This window comes from Oreochromis niloticus, linkage group LG11 (assembly GCF_001858045.2).
Source record: "Oreochromis niloticus isolate F11D_XX linkage group LG11, O_niloticus_UMD_NMBU, whole genome shotgun sequence".
In the NCBI taxonomy this organism is placed as follows: Eukaryota; Metazoa; Chordata; class Actinopteri; order Cichliformes; family Cichlidae; genus Oreochromis; species Oreochromis niloticus.
Window position 1 is genome coordinate 10,124,371 of NC_031976.2, and position 18,806 is coordinate 10,143,176.

Consider the following 18,806-nt stretch of genomic DNA (forward strand, 5'->3'; position numbering starts at 1 on the left):
GGATATTAAACACTAATAAATCAAAGGTCTAGTCAGCACCTGTAGTTTTAACTTTTAGCATGAATAGTGGATCGAATGTAAACATCATATGGGGAAGGATTCAGAACTCATAAGTGAAGGATTTGGAATCCTCGGAGACCAACAAAGGTATTCTGAGTCCTCAGAATTACAGCCTTAAACAGGATCCATGAATGCACCCGTGACTAAAAAATTCCAGGGTTGTACTGTAACCAGCAATTGTGACTGGTTTTCATTTAGTACTGCAGGGGATCTGTTGGAGGAGAGCATTTTACAAAGCTCCCCCACAAATCTGCTCTAACCAGCGAGGTTGCACGTAAAACTTTCGAGCCAACAAAAGCGATGAAGTTGCCCTCAAGCAAAACACACAAATCTTCGACACCTCCTGTTGTCTTTAAATAGAGTGTTTGGGTGGAAAATATTGATTTGCAAAGCGTCCCAACTTTCCCCTTCCCATCCTTTCAAGATGCTTGAGCAGAATGAAAGCAACTTGTAAAAAACATGTGTTCTCATTTTCTGTGCCATCAAAATGCACGATATTGAAAGATTCTCACTGTGAGAAGATGATGCGAGAACTCTTAGTAAAGATGGATTTAAAGTCTTTACAGTGCCTGATGTGGGAGATTCTTGTTATTGAGGAACTGTGCTCTCTTCATTCCTTTGCATGTGATGTAAGAACACATTCTGTAAGTAAGGAGAGCACAGTAAGAAGAAAAGTCTTCCAGAGGCTAATGACAGGCACACACATTCACATGTTGATGCATTAAGTCAGGCTGGGTGGAATCGTCCAATGAAGAACGGCAGAAATTCCACACCTGCTATTCATAAAAGCCGTTCGGCTCATGCGTGTGCCTTAATCTTTTGCAGCTGCACCTTTTTAAGTGCTCTAATAACTGAATTTTGGAAGTGCTGAAGCTCGAGTATTTTAAACCTTGCCTTTTGTCAAACCTAGATAACTTCAACTCATACACACACTAAAATTAACCTTGCTCTAAAAGATGAAAAACATCTCTCTGTTCTCCTTTCTGGATGTTTGTTTTCAAGCTCATCGTGTTTTCATGCAAACAGTTTAAAACAGAGTGATGTAGGAGGAGAGTGTGTTGTCCTGACTCATCGCCCCTGAATGAATAAACATATTTTTGCAGTCACTTCCTCACTAGAAGTCGTGTCCACAATGAAAAGGTCATCACCGCCTGTATCAAGAAACTGCCTTTAATTTAACTTGCTGTATTAACAGAGCACCTTTCATGCAAAGGATCTAAAACAAAGACTTTAACTTGAATAAAACTATGGGTATAATATAACAAGTGCTTCATTTAACAGACAGGTATTAAATTGTGTTTTAAAATATACCAAAAGCCTGTATGAGGGGTTAAATCAGTAGGTGGTTTCACTGCTGAAAAGCAGTGATGGACCAGCAGTGATCTGACTGAAACATGTAGAGGGGAACGAAACAAACAGGTTGTATAAGGCACAGAGAGCCAATGCAGTGTCACTGTAGTTCATTTTGTTTGTTTGTTTGCTTGTTTTCTAAATTCAACAAAAAACAGAATAAGTGCTGGTTATTAGTCTAAATTGGCAGTGATAATAGCATGAAGAAATGAGGCATTGTTCTGAAGGGTCAGACTTTGAAAATGGAAACAAGTTTTGGGTCCCACACTCTCTTAATCTTTGAATTCAGGCCTTTTCGGTCCCTTTACTGCACATTTGTGAAAAAATGGTTCATTCTAAAGAGCTCAGTGAATTGTGGTACAGAAAGGGGATGCTACTGTTCCAAGAAGTCGCTCTTTTGTCCTAGATCAGCTTGTAAAGCGGAAACATTTAGAAGCCACAGCAGCTCAACCACAAAGTGTGTTAGGCCACGTGTAGTTGCAGATCGCGGTCATTAAGTGCTGAGGCGCATAGTGTGTAAAAGCCTCTTATCAGTCAGTTATTGCTGACTCAATAACTAAGTTTCAAACCTCCTCTGGCATTAACATCAGCAGAGAAATTGCACCGGGAGCTTCATGGCTGAACAGCTCCTGTAGGTGTAATGTGTAGGTGCCCCAGTACTTTTGTCCATGTAGTGTATTTCTAAGATTAGAAAAAAACAGTGTTCTTATGACAGAATTTAAAGTCCTTAATTTTTATGTTATTATTATAGGATTTTTGCATGCACTGGGGATGCTTTCATAATTTTTCTGTAACTACAGCTCTCTGTCGTGCATAAAAATTGTAGCTGACATGGTGATTGATAATAATTTGGCCAAATAGAGAAAAAAAACATAGTGTAAAACAATCTTGGGATGAAAATGTGTCCAACAGTACATTTCCACTCAGGCTGACAAACTGTGCAGCAGTGTAATCAGATTTTAATTAATTAACATAATGTGTTCTGTGGTATCCAGATAGTCAGAGTTACTGCTTGTGGTTTTTGTTTTTCTTTCTCTCATGAAATGAGCAGATTGAGAAAATCTTTTAAATCAGGTTGTTACCTTCGGTTGACTGTTTGAGGATATCCACCCTCGTCCTGAGACTGTTCAGAGATTGTCAGAAGCTTGTTTAGTTGTCAGACTTGTGAGTCTCCTCACAGCATTTTCAGTGAGAGCAAAGGAAGCTAAAGAGGAGGATGGTAGTGCAATGAATGATAAAGGGTGATACAAGGGCAAAACAAATTAAAGCTGCAAGCAGCGTTATGAGGGCCCTCGCACCCCGGCACGTCGGGCCACGCCCAACACCTACAACCAGCACGTCCGATCTGATGTCACATTGATGGAATTCATGCCTAGAACCACCAGCTAACGATTCATCTCATTCAATCATTATTATAGTCGTCCCACTAGGTGGCGCTCTAACCATTACTGACAAATGGGATAACGAACATTTCCAACCTTGAGTCTCATCACGCCTGCGAACTTTGGGAGAGATTGGACATTGTGTTTTTGAGTGACAGCAGATTACTGCTTTTTGGCGAGGGATTGAAACTCCACGTACCGCCATGGCCACCCCGTTTCCCTGAACGTAAAAAGCTTCGCAATTTAACATCACAAAGGTCTTTAGATTACACACACAGGAGATCGGTTTAATCTGATGAAATCCCTTGGAGGAGTTCGTCAAAGTATGAGGCCTGAAAAGAGGCGAAAAAGTGGCTAAAATTACACGTTAATTTTAAAATGGCTGACTTCCTGTTGGATTTGGGATATTGCTCCAAGAGACTTTTTTGTACATCTTGATATCCTCCATAAGCTTACCAGGTTTCAGACTTATAAATAAAACACAGAGCAGGGGCTGATGTTTAGAAATTTTGTAGGGGGCGCTGTGGAGCCATTTTGCACTATTCACGGAAAATGATCAGATAACAACAAAGCCCTCATCACATTGGAGGTTTGGGCCAAATTTCAAGACTTTTTAAACTTTCCAAGCCCCTCAAAAGCCACTTCGTCTTTCATGGTGAACCGCGTTGCCACCAGGGTGCGCCGTTCAGTTTAAAGTCACAATTTTCGCACAGAAGCATCATGAAGGACTGATGGTGATACTCACCGCTTTTGAGGTGGCCACAATGAACCTGTGAAAATCAGTACAACAAAATGAAAGACATGACATTTCCTGTTGCCACTAGGTGGCGCTCTACGTATTCCTGACAATGGGCATATCAATCTGTTCAGGGCGGGTCTGACATCATCCCTTTAAAGTCTGGTACTGATCAGACTGGATTTCATTGAGTTACACTAATTTGTTTCTTCATGGCGAGATATCAAAGTTCGCCATGCTGCAGGGGTCACACCCTTTCGCGAAAACTCACAGTTTTCACTGTAAGCCAAGACCAACTCCTTAAGGCTTTCCTGGAAAAATTTGAGGCTGCAAATGTCACGCATCACAATACTATACCCCAAAGTGTAAAACATGACACTTCCTGTTCCCACTAGGTGGCGCTGTCCCTGGTGTCAAATATGGCAGTTGAAATATGTTCAGGGCTGGAGCCTTATCATATGTGTGCTCTTTGGTCCACGTCGGACCATGTATGAGGGAATGAGAGACAATAAGATTTTCATGGCGAGTCATCGAAATTCGCCGTGGCGCCATGTCCTCACCGTATCGCGAAAACTCAAAAGCTCCGCAATTTAACATGGCCCAGGTGTGTAGTTGGCACTGTCCAAATATGAAGTTTCTATGACAAAATCCCAAGGAGGAGTTCGAAAAAGTTCGAGGCATGGAAATGGCAAAATTGGAGCCAAAATGTCACCTTCACTTCGAAATGGCGGACTTCCTGTTGGGTCTGCGTCAATGGTCCCATTGACTTTTTTGTTCGTCTTGGCATGATACACATGTGTGCCAAATTTCATACATGTAGCTCAAAAGATGTGTTCGTAGGGCTGCATTTAACAACGCATAGGTGGCGCTACAGAGCCATTTCCCAGTGCTCATATATAAAACCATTAAAATACAAAATTTTTCACCAGACCTGGCATGTGTGCAAAATTTCATGAGTTTTTGAGCATGTTAAAGCCCTCAAAAAGGCAATTCATTTCAATGAAAAATAATAATAATAATAATAATAATAATAATAACAATAATAATAATAATAAACAGAGCAGATACAATAGGGCCTTCGCACTCGAAGTGCTCGGGCCCTAATTAAGGTTAGAGGGAGAAAAGGAGTAAATGAGCAGAGACAGGTGAGACAGACAGGTGGCTGTATGTTTGAAGTACTCAGACAAAGCCTCAAGCATCCCTTTCCACGCCGTTATTTTCTCACCGTTCCATTTCTAGTCGACGAAGAAGAGCTTTCCTCCTACAGATTCCCCGAGGAACCGTCATCACTGTGAGAGGGGGAGGAGGCCAGCCTGCCTCCTGCACAGAGCACAAACAAACAAATCCACACTTATCTTTAACATATATTGACTTTATTTTTTTTTCTTCTCTCTGCCTCTAAGCTATGTTACATATGCATAGAGTTTTGTTTAATGCAGAGATAAATGAGTTGGTGACACTTAACATCTTACCATGAATATGTATGATTTTTGCAATGAGCAATAAATTTGACAGATTTGATTTGGGTCATACTTTCATATTCCAGGACGAGTTTGTGCCGGTGTAAAAGCACAACAGCACAATCAGATAGCATTAATCACATGGATTAGCTGTCCATTGTTAGTCCCTGATTTGAAAGACCTGCCAGTCAGTCTAAAACTGAAAAAAAGTTTGTTTTTTTTCTTTAGTGGTTGCATGTTCCTTGCGTTTCGTTTGAGTAACACTGGATGCGCTTCATTCTCTTTCCTCTATCCATTCAGACACCTTGTCCGTATCCAGCAATGACGCCCTGCAGCCCGGCTCCAGCCAAACCCTGGGTCCTCACAGCTCCCCAGGTCCCAAACGTCCTGGAAACACACTAAGGAAGTGGCTGACGAGTCCCGTTCGGCGGCTCAGCTCCGGTAAAGCCGACGGCCACGTCAAGAAGCTCGCCCACAAGCATAAGAAGAACCGCGATGGCACGAGGAAGAACATGGACGCGATGCCCGGCTCGCAGAAGGACTCTGACGACAGCGCCGCCACGCCACAAGATGAGACCCTGGAAGAGGTAAGACGACACACCGTAATGCTGAATAACTGTGACCATGTCTGACTTTGAACTATCATTTGACAGCCAGCGTTCTTTATTTCTCTCTAGCGTATGCGCAATGAGGGGCTGAGCAGCGGCACCCTGTCCAAGTCTTCCTCATCGGGCATGCAGAGCTGCGGTGAGGAGGAAGGAGAAGAGGGGGCGGATGCTGTCCCGCTGCCTCCCCCAATGGCCATCCAGCAACACAGCCTGCTGCAGCCCGACTCTCAGGATGACAAGGTGGGGACATGCAGAGCAATCGATACGCGGTCATAAATATATGATGTACGCACAACAGCTCATCATGTGCATCAAAAAGAGAGAAAGTAAGATAGATTGAACAGCATAAAGTGGACATATATTTGCGCTTTTTCTTTGTTTATTTCTGTTTGTATTTGTTCTGTTAGTATTTAATCCACATGACTCATAGGCAGCAAGATTTTTAACTTGCTCATCCACTCACAGCTTAAAATAACAGCTAAACTTTATTTTGGCACTAATAACTCTGCCTGTTTTCTCCTGTTTCCTTAATGGTTGCATGTTCCCTCCTTCAGCATTATGTTGATTTCTGTTCTGCTTCTCTTCTGTCCCAGTTTCCCTATCTGTCCATGTGAAACCCTCTAAATGATCCTATTTAGACTTTTCCTTTCTTTCCTTTCTTTTCTAATTAAATTCCCTCTGCATGTTTTTTTTCTTTTTTTTTGCTGAAGTGAATACTCCATTTACATGTCTTTGCAGTAGCAAGATGTCTGTGACATTAAATGGTTGTGTATAGAGGATCGTTTAAATCTCGCCCTGCCCTTTGTGCCTCCGACTAAGCTCTGTAGCAGAGGCAAAATTTCCGTCCAATGGAGTATTTTTTCGACCAATTATGGTGCGCGTGCTTGAAGAGCACACCAATCACAGTTTCCCCCTGACCTAAACCCACCTTGTAACCCCTGTTTTCCCAAGAATATAGTCTGTGATTGGCTCCAAGTTGGCTCCCAATTAACCCTTTTATTAGGGAGATCACACAAACCAAGTCTTTATTTGGACATGTGGAATATCGAGGTCCAAATCACGACAATGGTGAGCTCAAGTCTCTAAGAATGTATGACTCCTGTATGCATGCAACACCCAAAGTTGTCCATTCACAGTGTCTTGAAGATTAACTGTTAGTTTTCTTTATTCCTTCCATTTCTTCTCTCTCTCTTTCAGTCTGCATCTCGGCTGTCCGGCCGTCCCAGTAGCTCAGAGACACCCAGTGCGGCTGAACTGGTCAGTGCCATCGAAGAACTGGTGAAGAGCAAGATGGTGAGATGGATTTCATAAACACTCACAAATACTTGCAAATGAGGCACACTTGCACACAAAACAATTTTAATAGATGTAGATACAAGCGCACGCTTTCTTTCTGGTGTAAGTGACAGAGAATGGCATCATTGCCAGCTAGTCATCTGTCAAAACTGTGACTAACTATCCCAGCTGTCCTCTGTTCCAACAAATGGGCACTGCACTCTGGCGAATATCCCCAGTATACTCATGCAGACTGGCCTCTACGTATATTATGCTTTATTTCAATAAAGACAAGTAAATGGAACATATTTTTCTGCCTCTTAATTTCTTAATTTTTTAATTCAGTCACTGGAAGACCGTCCCAGTTCTCTGTCAGTGGAGCAAGGTGACAGCAGCTCTCCCTCTTTCAATCCCTCCGACAACTCCCTCCTCTCCTCCTCCTCACCCATCGACGAGGTGGACGAGCGCAAATCTGGCTTCTTCAAGAGAAGACAGTGAGTTATAAGTCCTGTTGGTGTTTTTATAAACAAAAGCTGCTTGAACGCAGACAGTAAATGATGTTTGTCCTCATTCGTGTGCTTATATGGAACGTTTCTGATATTCATCCACAGCTGAGCGTTGCATTCGTCTTACTCGCTGTGTTCTTTCCCTCAGTTATGTGCTCCTGGAGCTGGTGGAGACTGAGAGAGACTATGTCAGAGACCTGGGATCAGTGGTGGAGGTAAGAAAAGAAAATAATCTGGAAATAAATTTTCGGACATAGTTTTTGGCCAGTGTTTGCTTGTGCTTCTTACACTTTGGGTGGCTCTTTCTTTCAGGGCTACATGAGCAGGATGAAAGAGGAAGGAGTTCCAGATGACATGAAAGGAAAAGACAAGATTGTCTTTGGAAACATCCATCAGATCTATGACTGGCACAAAGAGTACGCTGGCAGAATCCTTCAGCTGTAGTACCTGCCCCTGCTTCAGGGCATATGCACCATTATACAAATAAAATGTCAACATGTTGTTTCTTGGCAGGTTAAATCACATGTCTTTATCCATTCACAGTTTTTTCCTGGGAGAACTTGAAAAGTGTTTGGAGGATCCTGACCGGCTGGCACCTTTATTTGTCAAACAAGTAAGAAATGAACTAGTTTTGCAGCATGATTTTGTTAAAGAGGATATTACAAGTTCTTATCTGTAACATTCTTTTCTGTTTTTGTTCCAAATACAGGAACGGAGACTGCACATGTATATTGTGTACTGCCAAAACAAGCCTAAGTCTGAGCACATCGTGTCAGAGTATATTGATACATACTTTGAGGTAAGATTGTTTAATCATTTTGCACCTCATAGCCACAGCATGCTGTCTGTATTGTCCGTGTCATGAGTCAGGCCCCGGACATGATACATTTTTATTTTTCTTCAGGACCTGAAGCAGCGACTGGGACACAGACTGCAGCTCACTGACTTACTCATCAAACCTGTCCAGCGCATAATGAAGTACCAACTACTACTGAAGGTAAATCTTTTTCTGTACAACATATAGTATGATCAACACAGTCTGAATTTCTCTTCTTACCTCTGTTAACTTCTTCGCAGGATCTTCTTAAAATTTCTAAGAAGGCTGGAGTGGATGCGACAGAGCTGGAGGTACAATACGAGAAAAAGCCCAGGCTTCAGCACAAAACTAATGAAGCGATAATCTGTTGTGTTTTCCACTGTTATGAAACTATCATAACTAGATTCATATTCTTAGTCACTTTGTCTAATATGCAAGTGGTTTTTAACTTTGATTTTCTCTCATGTTCTTTCACAGAAAGCTGTAGAAGTGATGTGCGTGGTCCCCAAACGCTGCAATGACATGATGAATGTTGGGCGCCTTCAAGGCTTTGATGTAAGTCACCCTCTGATAGTGTGTGAATTTTTCCAAAATAAATAATACAATAGAGGAAATACTTCACATTTTTTGTCTTGTTTCAGGCAACTGCCACTAGGTGTCAGTGTACACTTGTTTTTGCAGCTGTAGTTTGTTGTCCGATTTTGTGTGTTCGATTGGCTTTCATTTTTTCTAATATCTTATCCAAAGTAAAACTATTTAAGAAAACTCCTGCACCATCTAGAGCTTTCTTTGGATTGCCTGTTTGCTTCTCAGGGTAAAATTGTGGCTCAGGGCAGGTTGCTTCTCCAAGACACCTTCATGGTTTCAGACCAGGACGGAGGGCTCCTATCCAGGATGAAAGAGAGGAGAGTGTTTCTGTTTGAGCAGATAGTTATCTTCAGCGAACCCCTGGACAAAAAGAAGGGCTTTTCTACTCCTGGCTACCTCTTCAAGAACAGCATCAAGGTGAATACAGTTCACTTAAATCGCTTTGAGACCAACTGTAAACTTGTATGGACTTAACTTTGGATTGTACCTCTTGATCATGAAGCTAAACCTGCTCTATTTTATTTCATATACATATATATCTATATCTATATATATATATATATATATATATATATATATATATGTATATGTATATATTATTATTATTATTATTATTATTATTATTATTATTATTTATTTATTTTTATCTTTGTCCCTTTACCCTTGTCTGCCACATAATTCAGGTGAGCTGGTTGGGTCTAGAAGAAAATGCAGATGACCCCTGCAAGTTCACACTGACCTCCAGGTCATCTAGTGGCAACCTGGAGAGGTACACTTTCCATTCACCAAGTCCTGGAGTCAGTCAAGTCTGGATCCATCAGGTCAGCCAGATCCTGGAGAATCAGAGAAATTTCCTCAACGGTAAGAAATTGTTGTGAATACTGTAACACACAAAATTACATTTTTATATAAAACATTTTGACACTCTTGGTCCTTTTAGTTTAAGAGGACTATTAAGTTGTTAAAAAAAAACCTAACACTTGTCCGCTCCCACAGCTTTGACGTCACCTATAGAGTATCAGAGGAACCATGTGGGAGGTGGCGGGCCAAGTGGTCCACCTAGCAGTAGCAGCAGCAGTACTGCAGGTCTACCAGGAGGCAGCAGCTCCAACAGTACCTGCAATATGGGGGGAGGAGGTGGCGGCGAAGGCAGCTCTGGAGGATCAGGGGGTAGCTCCTCCTCCCTGTGCGGCCCGCGCTCCCGACCATCTCGTATCCCCAGCCGTCCTCACGCCTCCCCAGCCTGTTCACCACCATCACCCCCGGGCCCCGAGGGGCCCGACAGATCAGCAGGTATGTGGTCACTCTGCCACCCACAGCCGCTTCAGTCCCTCTCCTCTAACCCCCGTTCAGACAACACAGCTAATGGAGAGCTGTTAGCCTCAGAGGTCCCTAAGATGAGGATGCTGGATAGTCCTCATGGAAGTAACAGTAATAACAGTAACAGGCCATCAGGTAGTATGGACAGCAGTGTCAGACAGGTTCTCGGAGGCTCAGAGGACATGCCGAAGCATCAAATGGCCGGCAGACCACAGATGCCAGTAGCTCCTCTGAATTTTCATCTCAAAAGCCCTCGAGTTGGGACAGTTTCGCCTCTGATATTACCTCAAACTCCCGGAGGAGGAGGAAAGGAAGCGTTTGTCCCCTCCAGCCCAGCTCATAAAGGCAACGCTTTCTGGGCCATAGTCCCTGCTATGCCTCCCTCTCCTGCCAGCAGGCCAGGTTCCTTCTCCTACCCCAGTGACAATGGTGGCAGTGGAGGCGACTCTCTGGGCAGAGGAAGTCACGGGACTCCCTCTCATCACCGCCACTCCAGCCACAGTAAGGACATAGATCGCATGAGCACCTGCTCCTCCACCAGTGAGCAGTCCATACACTCCACCCAGAGCAACGGGGTAAGATGCCAAGTCGAGGCTCAGGCTTCAGCGAGGCCTAGAGTACTTACTAGTCACTAACCTCACCCTCAGTGGCTGCCTGTCTGTCAGTCAGTCAACCTGCCGCTGGCTCTGAGAATGGCTTGTACATGCAACAACTACTACTGCTGCTGAAACACTTGAATGACTGAAGAATAACACCTATCTGAGTGCACTAACTTCACCAACAGTGTGTGTGAGGGAGAATTTTTGCCTTTCCGGAAACTACTAACAGTGTGGATCTGAGTCAAAGAGAAACTTGTATCTGCTTTTCAAGACTCTCTCTGAGCTTCAGTACGCATTTGCTTTACTGTAGCTACTAAACATTAACAAGTGCCATTTCAAAATCATGTTATCTCTTTTTTCCGTTAGGTGATAACTTCTAATCTCCTTTCAAAGGCTATGGGAAGTTTTTTTTCTTTGTTTTTTGAAAACATTAGCACATTTCAAAAAAGCCGTTTCTTTTCTGGTAAGATGGTTTCTCACTTCACAGAGATTAACCTTATGATTGCACAAACAGCGTTTTGTTTTCCGCAACCTGCCTTGTTTGTCTGTCAGTACCAACAGAATTTCTTTTTGAAATGGCTTTCTATCTGGTGAGATGGTTTCTCACTTCACAAAGGCTAAGCTTGTGATTGCACAAACTTTTTTTTTTTCATTTCCACAACCTGCCCTGTTTGTTTCAAAGTGTCTTCAGCACCCCTTCTTGAAAACTTGTCTTTGTCTTTGAAAACACAAAGTTCCTCATTTCATCATCCCTGCCCGGGGGGATCATAAGCTCTGTGCTTTTGTAACTTCTCAGTCTAACTTGTCAGCCCGTCGCTCTAAATACAAACAAGTGCTTTTTCGACCAAAAAAAAAAAAAAAAAGGAAAAAGCATTTTGCACTGCATGCATTCAACATATTCTCAAATTCATTTTTGTATATGTTCCCTGCAATCAAACTATCAATTTGATTGGTGTAAGGTAACACTTATCTACTTCCCTGTTAGACATATATATGTGTTTTCATGTGTGTTAATTTGTGCAGTAACATGTTCTGCTATATTTAAAGTGTCTCGTGACTCATGATTTAATGTGTTCTCCTCCTGACAGAGTGAAAGCAGTAGTAGCAGCAGCAGCGTGTCCACCATGCTGGTGACTCAGGACTATGTGGCAGTGAAGGAGGATGAGATCAGTGTGGTGCAGGGTGAGGTGGTCCAAATGCTAGCAAGCAACCAGCAGAACATGTTCCTGGTGTACCGGGCGGCCAATGAGCACTGCCCTGCGGCTGAGGGCTGGATCCCTGGCTACGTGTTAGGACACACTTCATCCTCAGTCACACCCGAGCTCTCCGAAGGCACCATAAAGTAAGAATAAGCACCCTTCCTTCCTTTATAGTTTCCCGCAGAAAACATGACAGTCATAGTGATTACGATTATGCAAACGTGAAACCTGAAACTTCTCCATTTTTGTTCTCGCGTTTGTTTAGAAAGTCATTATCGTGGCACACAGCACTGCGCATTCGCCGGAAGTCTGAGAAAAGAGACAAGGAGGGCAGGAAAATTGAGAACGGCTACCGAAAGTCTCAGGACAGCCTGGCCAACAAAGTCTCTGTCAAGGTAGAAAAGTGTCACGTTATAAGTCACCCCACCAACTCCCCCCATCCACTGTAATTTGTGCAAGAAATCTAATTATGTCCTCAAATTGTCATTTCAGCTTCTGAATCCCAACTTTATCTATGAAGGTACGTGCACGTAGTTGCTTCAGCCAAGGAGCAAAGTCTTTCCTTGCATTTGGAATAAAAATTCAAAAAGATAAACACTAAACTTTACTGGGTTTTTGTTGTTGTTGTTGTTGTTTTTAGGTCCCCCAGAGTTCCTCATTCCAGTTAGTGATGCAACATGTGAGAGTGGCAATGCAGTTACTCTGAGGTGTAAAGTTTGCGGTCGCCCCCGACCAACCATCACTTGGCGCGGCCCTGACAACAACTCTCTGAGCAACAACGGACATTGCAGCATGACCTACAGGTGCGGGGGGCTCACTTCAATTTCTTTTATGGATGTTTAGCTAGAAAAACCCAAATCTTACATTGGCCTGTGAAGTAAAGGTGCAGATGTGCTGCTAATAAATTCAGTTAACAAATTCATGTTGTTAAAAAAGAATATGAAGTCATAATAACTGTGTGCAAATTACAATATCAGTTGGTGAATTTCACTTAATGCTTTGTTTCCTTTTCTGCAGTGAGACCGGAGAGGCGTCTCTGTGCATCACGGAAGCGTCTGCAGAGGACAGCGGCATGTATACCTGTGTTGCTACAAACATAGCAGGCGCTGTCACCTCCTCTGCCAGTCTTAGAGTGTCAGGTGAGAGTCCTGTCATTGTGTATGTCTCTTGATATTATGCCACGCGGGTGTTTTAAACAGTCAAAACATAAATTTTATTAATTTTCCATTTGATTAGTATACTCGAATCATTGTGATTTCACTGTGTTGTCTCAGGAACCCCTGACGATGGCAGCGAACTCCTCTGGAAAAACGGCTTTGAGTCCCAGTACACAGAGATTACTGAACTAGGAAGGTGTGTTTTCCTGTCACGCAGTGCTTCTCGACCACATCAAAGCTAATAAATCAGGAGCCGCACTCATATATATAGTAGCAGTAGTAATAGCAGTAGCGACAGATGATACAAGTGAAGGTATTTAAATGAAGAATGAGTTGCTTATTCCTTAGTAGCTGGTTAGAGAATGCAGCAATATTTAAATCATTTAACACAATTTGTGACTGCATTCACAAATACAAGTTCAAACTTTACTAAGCAATGAGAAACTACATTTTCACAAAGTGTCACAAGCTGTTTTGGAAATGAGGTTGGACACTGCATAAGCTGATATAGATAATCAACAAAGAAGTAGATTCACGTTATACATCCAAGTCCACCAGTCATGATTGGGCGTTATAGTTTATAAATTTGATGTAGGATATTTTTAAAAAGAGAGTCCAGGGTCTGTTCCTGGGATCTTTAAAATTAGTTAAAGTAAAACACAAATAAAAAGTCTTATTACTCAAGTTTCATTTTACTAACTACTAATTTTTGCCTTGCAGGGGTCGGTTCTCGGTGACTAAGCGATGCGACCAGAGAGGGAGTAAACGCACAGTTGCAGCAAAGCATGTTAACAAGAAGCTGTTGCGTCGAGAACAGGTCCTGCAGGAGATCAGACTCCTCCAGAATCTAGACCATCCCAGTCTGGTCAAGCTGCTAGACACGTATGAGACAGCCAGCAGCTACGTACTGGTACTAGAGATGTAAGTAAACCTGCTGCGAAATCTCATCTGTTTGAAAAAAATACTTAGATTTTTCTGTAAAAAGAATAAATAAATAAAATGCATGTTGTGTTTGTGTTATCAGGGCAGACCAGGGGCGATTCCTGGACTACATCGTGAGCTGGGGCAACCTGACGGAGGAGAAAGTTGCTTTATACCTCAGAGATATTCTTGAAGCTCTCCATTACCTGCACAGCTGGAGGATAGCGCATCTTGATCTCAAAGTAAACAGTTCAACAAACAAATGAAAGCATTACAATCTAAATCTTATTTTGGGGAAGCTGTTGCACTGCTGTTGTGCTTCTCTAGGTCTGATGATTGTGTCCTATATCATCCTATCCTGCTCCCACAGCCTGAAAACATTGTGGTGGAACATGCGTCCTCCCAGCCAGTGATCAAGCTGACAGACTTTGGTGATGCTGTTCAACTGAACCCCCCCTCCTCTTACATCCATCCTCTTCTGGGAAGCCCAGAGTTCTCTGCTCCTGAACTGATCCTGGGTCAGCCCGTCTCACTGATGTCTGACCTCTGGAGCTTAGGTCTGTAGAGAAATTGTATCTTGCTGATTTCTGCATTAGAGAACCCTTTATGTACTCGAATACACAATCACAGCAGCAGAAACCCACTGTAATAGTATTAAATACACATTCCTTTGTTCTTATTTATCAGCATGCGCAAAAGGCTGCTTATTGATATTTGACTAAGACGCAAAAATAGACAAAAATACAACCATGCGATACTATCATCTCAATCTCTAAGCCAGGTGTGTTAACACAAGTGTTTCCTCTGCAGTGCAGTTAGTCAGCCTCTCTGGGGATGCAAAGATCAGTGATTTAAATCCCCAGTTGCAATTTCTACTTGCCAACCGTGCAGCAATCTATTAATTGACTTCAATATTTTGAAGCTTCAAGTGATATTTTACTGCTGTGTATGTAGATGATGAGTTTCATCAGAAAAATGTATATATTAGTACAGCGTAAGGGAGTGCAGTGTAAAATTAATGATTCAGTTCAGTTTTATTTATATGGCATTTATAGGCATTTTTGTATTGTAAGGTAAAGACCCTACAATAATGCAGTGAAAGCCCCAACAAGCAGGCAAATTATCTAACAGAGGATTGTTATTGTTGTAGTCATGGTGCTATAATATTTCAGCAGCTGCAGAAGCTGCTTTTGTGCATGATTGTTTAATATAACGCTATATTGATTATTAAAAGGTATTTAAAAATGAGCTAAATGAGTTAATTTAATTTGGCTAAATAACCTGTTGATTGACCAACTGGATGATTTACAGGGGTGGTGACCTATGTGGTTCTGAGCGGCGCCTCTCCGTTCCTGGACGAGAGCCTTGAGGAGACGTGTCTGAACATCTGTCGCCTGGACTTTAGCTTCCCTGAGGATTACTTCCAGGGTGTGAGCCCAGCTGCCAGAGACTTCATCTGCCTGCTGCTCCAGGGCGAGCCAGAGCGACGGCCGCCCGCTGCGTCCTGCCTGGAGCAGCCCTGGCTCCAGCCTCGAGGTTTATCAAGCAGCGACTCCACCTTAAATCCCACGCAGCCACCAGCACTGTCACCATCTCGGAATCATTGCGGCGCACATCTGGACACATCCAGGCTCATTTCTTTCATCGAGAGACGGAAACACCAGAATGATGTCCGGCCCATAGGCACCATTAAGGCCTTCCTTCACAGCCGCCTGCTCGGCCAGACCTGACAGTAGGTCACCAGGTAAACACGACCAGAAGGAATTTCTTCCACTGCTGCTCTTCGTTCACTTGATCCTTGTTAGAAGCCTACTGAGAGCACCACCAGCGACACGCCTGCTACAATCCCCTTTTCCCTCACTAAGCCACAAAAGTCCTGCTGCTGCTGCTGCTGCCGACTGACTAACCTCTGCCGATTAAACCCTTCGAACCCCCAAGTCCTTCCCCTCCTTAAACCTGGCATACCGTCACTATGCCTGCACAACAAGCGAACTCTTGGAATCCATTTGAGATTTCAAAACCTTGACTCAGCAGGGAGAAAACCAAGCTTTCTCAACAAGCCAGCGTGAGCGAGTCTTGCGTTTCGGACAGTGTTAAACAAAGAAAAAAAAAAAGAAGAATACTGTACAATAGGAATATTTCAGGCTGCTTTCGGTTGAACACAAGAAAATGTTTTTTTGTAACGAGAGATTACTTTTTGTAAATGAAACTAAATGTACAGCGAGGAAACAGAGAACTGTCTTTATTCATAACCTTTTGGAAAACAAAGGGTAGTTGGTGAGTAGAAAAAGAAAAAAACGAAAAGAAAAAAAAAAGGGAAGTGAGATTTGCGTGGTGAAGTGGCACCCATCAGCAGGGTCCTCTTAGTCTGGAACAAGATGTAACTACCAAAACCACGTTTTGCAGAAACTTACATTCAGTGCAATAGTTTGCTTTTCTTTATTCTCCCGCTTCAGTTTCAAAGGTTAAATCACTTCTGTTTGCGACACTAAGAGAAACTAACTTGAACAAAGCATTAAAACAACTCAGCAAAAAAAGAATATCCCGATAGAGCTTCTCAGATTTTTACCTGCGTCCGCCTTATTTGTAAATAACGTTTTTCCCGCTTTTCGTTCTCATTTTGACGGATTTATCTCTCGACAAAAACGATTCCATCTGCTGAGTTTTAGTGAGTCCCTGCGGACGGCCGGAACAAACCGCTACTAGGTTCCCACGTGCAATGTCGCAGCTTTAACATTTATGCAACTATTTATGAAAACTTGTGTTGTAGCCGTATTCTTAAAAAGGCATGTACGTACCTGGTACTGCAATAGATGTCTGTATTGTGTTAACTCTTATGTATTAAGTTCAATATTAATATCCTGCAAAAAAACAAAAAAACAACAACAACAACCCTGCAACAAAAGGAGAGTTTTTCCAAAATAATGTATAAAAATGTGTATCTATGAAATATAGGCACTTATGCTTTATGTCGTCCTCGTTTTGCTTTTGTTTTTTTGTAACAATACCAAAGTTGGCTCTGCTTTGTTTTCCTGCTAATATGTTTGTTTGTTTGTTTTAATGATTTGTCATGTTGAGTTCTAACAGACCACACTGAGCAGAGGCATATGAGCGTTTACAAAGGTTCCTTGTGGTTTTATTTATTCTTATTGTAATAAGAAGATTGTTTGGTGGTTTATTGCTGAAAAAAATATATTGATTTGTCTTTTTTTATTATTATTATTTCTTTGGGTTTTTTTTTTATTTTTTTATTTTTCAAGCCCTGCACAAAGTTGCTTGCCGTGTGAGTTTGTTTGGCTCTTGTAGGTAGATAGTAGTGTATGTTGCTAGACCGTATTGGTTGATATCTTCACCAAGCAATAGGTCTGGGGTGAAAAAAGTCACCATGGACTGCACTGATGAAAGAATTATACCTTCTGGCAGACAATAACAACCCCTGAACCACCGTTTTTCTGATCAGCATTAACAGGTATCTCCCGTGAAAAAGGTCTCTGCCAGTTGTTTTCATTTAAATACGATCTTTAGGTTAAAAAGTTGCTTAAAAACTTCTTTAAAGTGCCAGTCCAGTGAATTAAGTTCGAGAGGTTTGGTAAAAATGAAAAACTTGCGTCGCTTCTCGTTTTATTTGAAGGTTGTCAGTTGCTGTCGATAACATGTTGAGTTGTCTCTCTGGTCTGTAAAGTCTCCGTCTTTCATTTTGTGTCATTTTTATTTATTAATGTGGATAAGGGTTTCCCTGAAACTATTCTGATCATCGCTTTGTCAGAGCGCGCTCGGGTTACGATCGAAGCGATGAAACGGTTTCTTGGGAAACCCGCCTGCTCACGATGTAAAGATGTACAGAGAAGGGTCGGGCAGTTCGCCCACACCCGGGATGTAAACCTCATAACTGTCATATTTTAAATACACCTAAAACAAGACTGCAGAAATGTCATCTTGAATGTCTTAGTATGACTTATTTTTACTTTTGCATGTATATTTCTTTGTACAGAAGATTGTGTTTACATGTTACTACGTGTTGTAAATAACTTATTTTGTCCTCTGTTATTTTGCCATTAAACGTACAAGGCACAGTCAGCGTTACTGAAACTTTTGTGCGCATATATTGTACATTCATCTCCACCCCCGTGAGAATGTCTATTATTATTCATTCATGATTTCCCATAACCTTTTGAGGGCTGGAAGATGAGATAAATCTATATTCCCGGCATGATTAGAAAGCAGGGGAAAACCCTTAATTCATATGGCTGCAGTCAGTCATTCATTAAAATTATTAAAAACAAAAAAACCCAACTAACACAGCAGCCATGTTAAGCCTGGCATTAGAGGGGATTATTGTTTGCGATAGCGTAACATCTTTGACACGTTTCTTTACTTTTTATTTTTTTTATTTTCACATAAGTGTGACATTTGGAAGCACTGCGGGGAAACAATGAAAAGCAAAGTGAGAATATTAAAATCAGGAGGAAGAGACGTGTACAGTAATAGCGAACGAATGTCATTACTGTGATGAAGATCTGTTCAAGAGATAAACTATGAGAAGGTATCGGGGGGGGACTGTTGCTGATCTTATCAGTCCGCAGCAGATGCTGCTGCTGTTTTTGAATCAGTGCAAGCAGTGTGTGTTGCATCACTGCACAAAGAACGCACGATTTTACCTCCCACTCAACCCACGTCCGCTACAATAGTTACTCACTGAGGTCTGCTAGAGAACATTTTTTTTGCAGCATTTTAAACCCTGTTGTCTACGTACGCGCGTTATCAGCCTGGAGTGTTTGTCATCTGAGCCCCATTCGAGGTTATTCACCTGAGGCACCTGTGTCTCTGT

The 18,806-nt window shown here is 42.2% G+C and overlaps 1 protein-coding gene across 5 annotated transcripts in view; it reads left to right on the forward strand.

Annotated features, from left to right (window-relative positions):
- The window catches only part of triob (trio Rho guanine nucleotide exchange factor b), a 105,806-nt gene extending 87,751 nt beyond the window's left edge, over positions 1-18,055 (forward strand). For 4 of the 5 annotated variants that reach the window (XM_003443715.5, XM_019364894.2, XM_025911421.1 and 1 more), the window contains 24 exons: positions 5,289-5,575; positions 5,666-5,836; positions 6,794-6,889; positions 7,217-7,365; positions 7,526-7,592; positions 7,690-7,793; positions 7,921-7,990; positions 8,087-8,176; positions 8,282-8,374; positions 8,455-8,505; positions 8,672-8,749; positions 9,008-9,199; positions 9,466-9,643; positions 9,779-10,677; positions 11,790-12,043; positions 12,166-12,295; positions 12,393-12,420; positions 12,541-12,703; positions 12,918-13,039; positions 13,175-13,253; positions 13,778-13,978; positions 14,082-14,220; positions 14,349-14,535; positions 15,290-18,055. In XM_003443715.5, coding sequence (XP_003443763.3) covers positions 5,289-5,575; positions 5,666-5,836; positions 6,794-6,889; positions 7,217-7,365; positions 7,526-7,592; positions 7,690-7,793; positions 7,921-7,990; positions 8,087-8,176; positions 8,282-8,374; positions 8,455-8,505; positions 8,672-8,749; positions 9,008-9,199; positions 9,466-9,643; positions 9,779-10,677; positions 11,790-12,043; positions 12,166-12,295; positions 12,393-12,420; positions 12,541-12,703; positions 12,918-13,039; positions 13,175-13,253; positions 13,778-13,978; positions 14,082-14,220; positions 14,349-14,535; positions 15,290-15,708 — 4,247 coding nt within the window. In that variant the 3' untranslated portion in view covers positions 15,709-18,055. Of the gene's footprint in view, positions 1-5,288; positions 5,576-5,665; positions 5,837-6,793; positions 6,890-7,216; positions 7,366-7,525; positions 7,593-7,689; positions 7,794-7,920; positions 7,991-8,086; positions 8,177-8,281; positions 8,375-8,454; positions 8,506-8,671; positions 8,750-9,007; positions 9,200-9,465; positions 9,644-9,778; positions 10,678-11,789; positions 12,044-12,165; positions 12,296-12,392; positions 12,421-12,540; positions 12,704-12,917; positions 13,040-13,174; positions 13,254-13,777; positions 13,979-14,081; positions 14,221-14,348; positions 14,536-15,289 lie in introns of those variants that run through there. The other variant, XM_019364896.2, reaches the window with a different exon arrangement.
- The last annotated feature ends 751 nt before the right edge of the window (positions 18,056-18,806 follow it).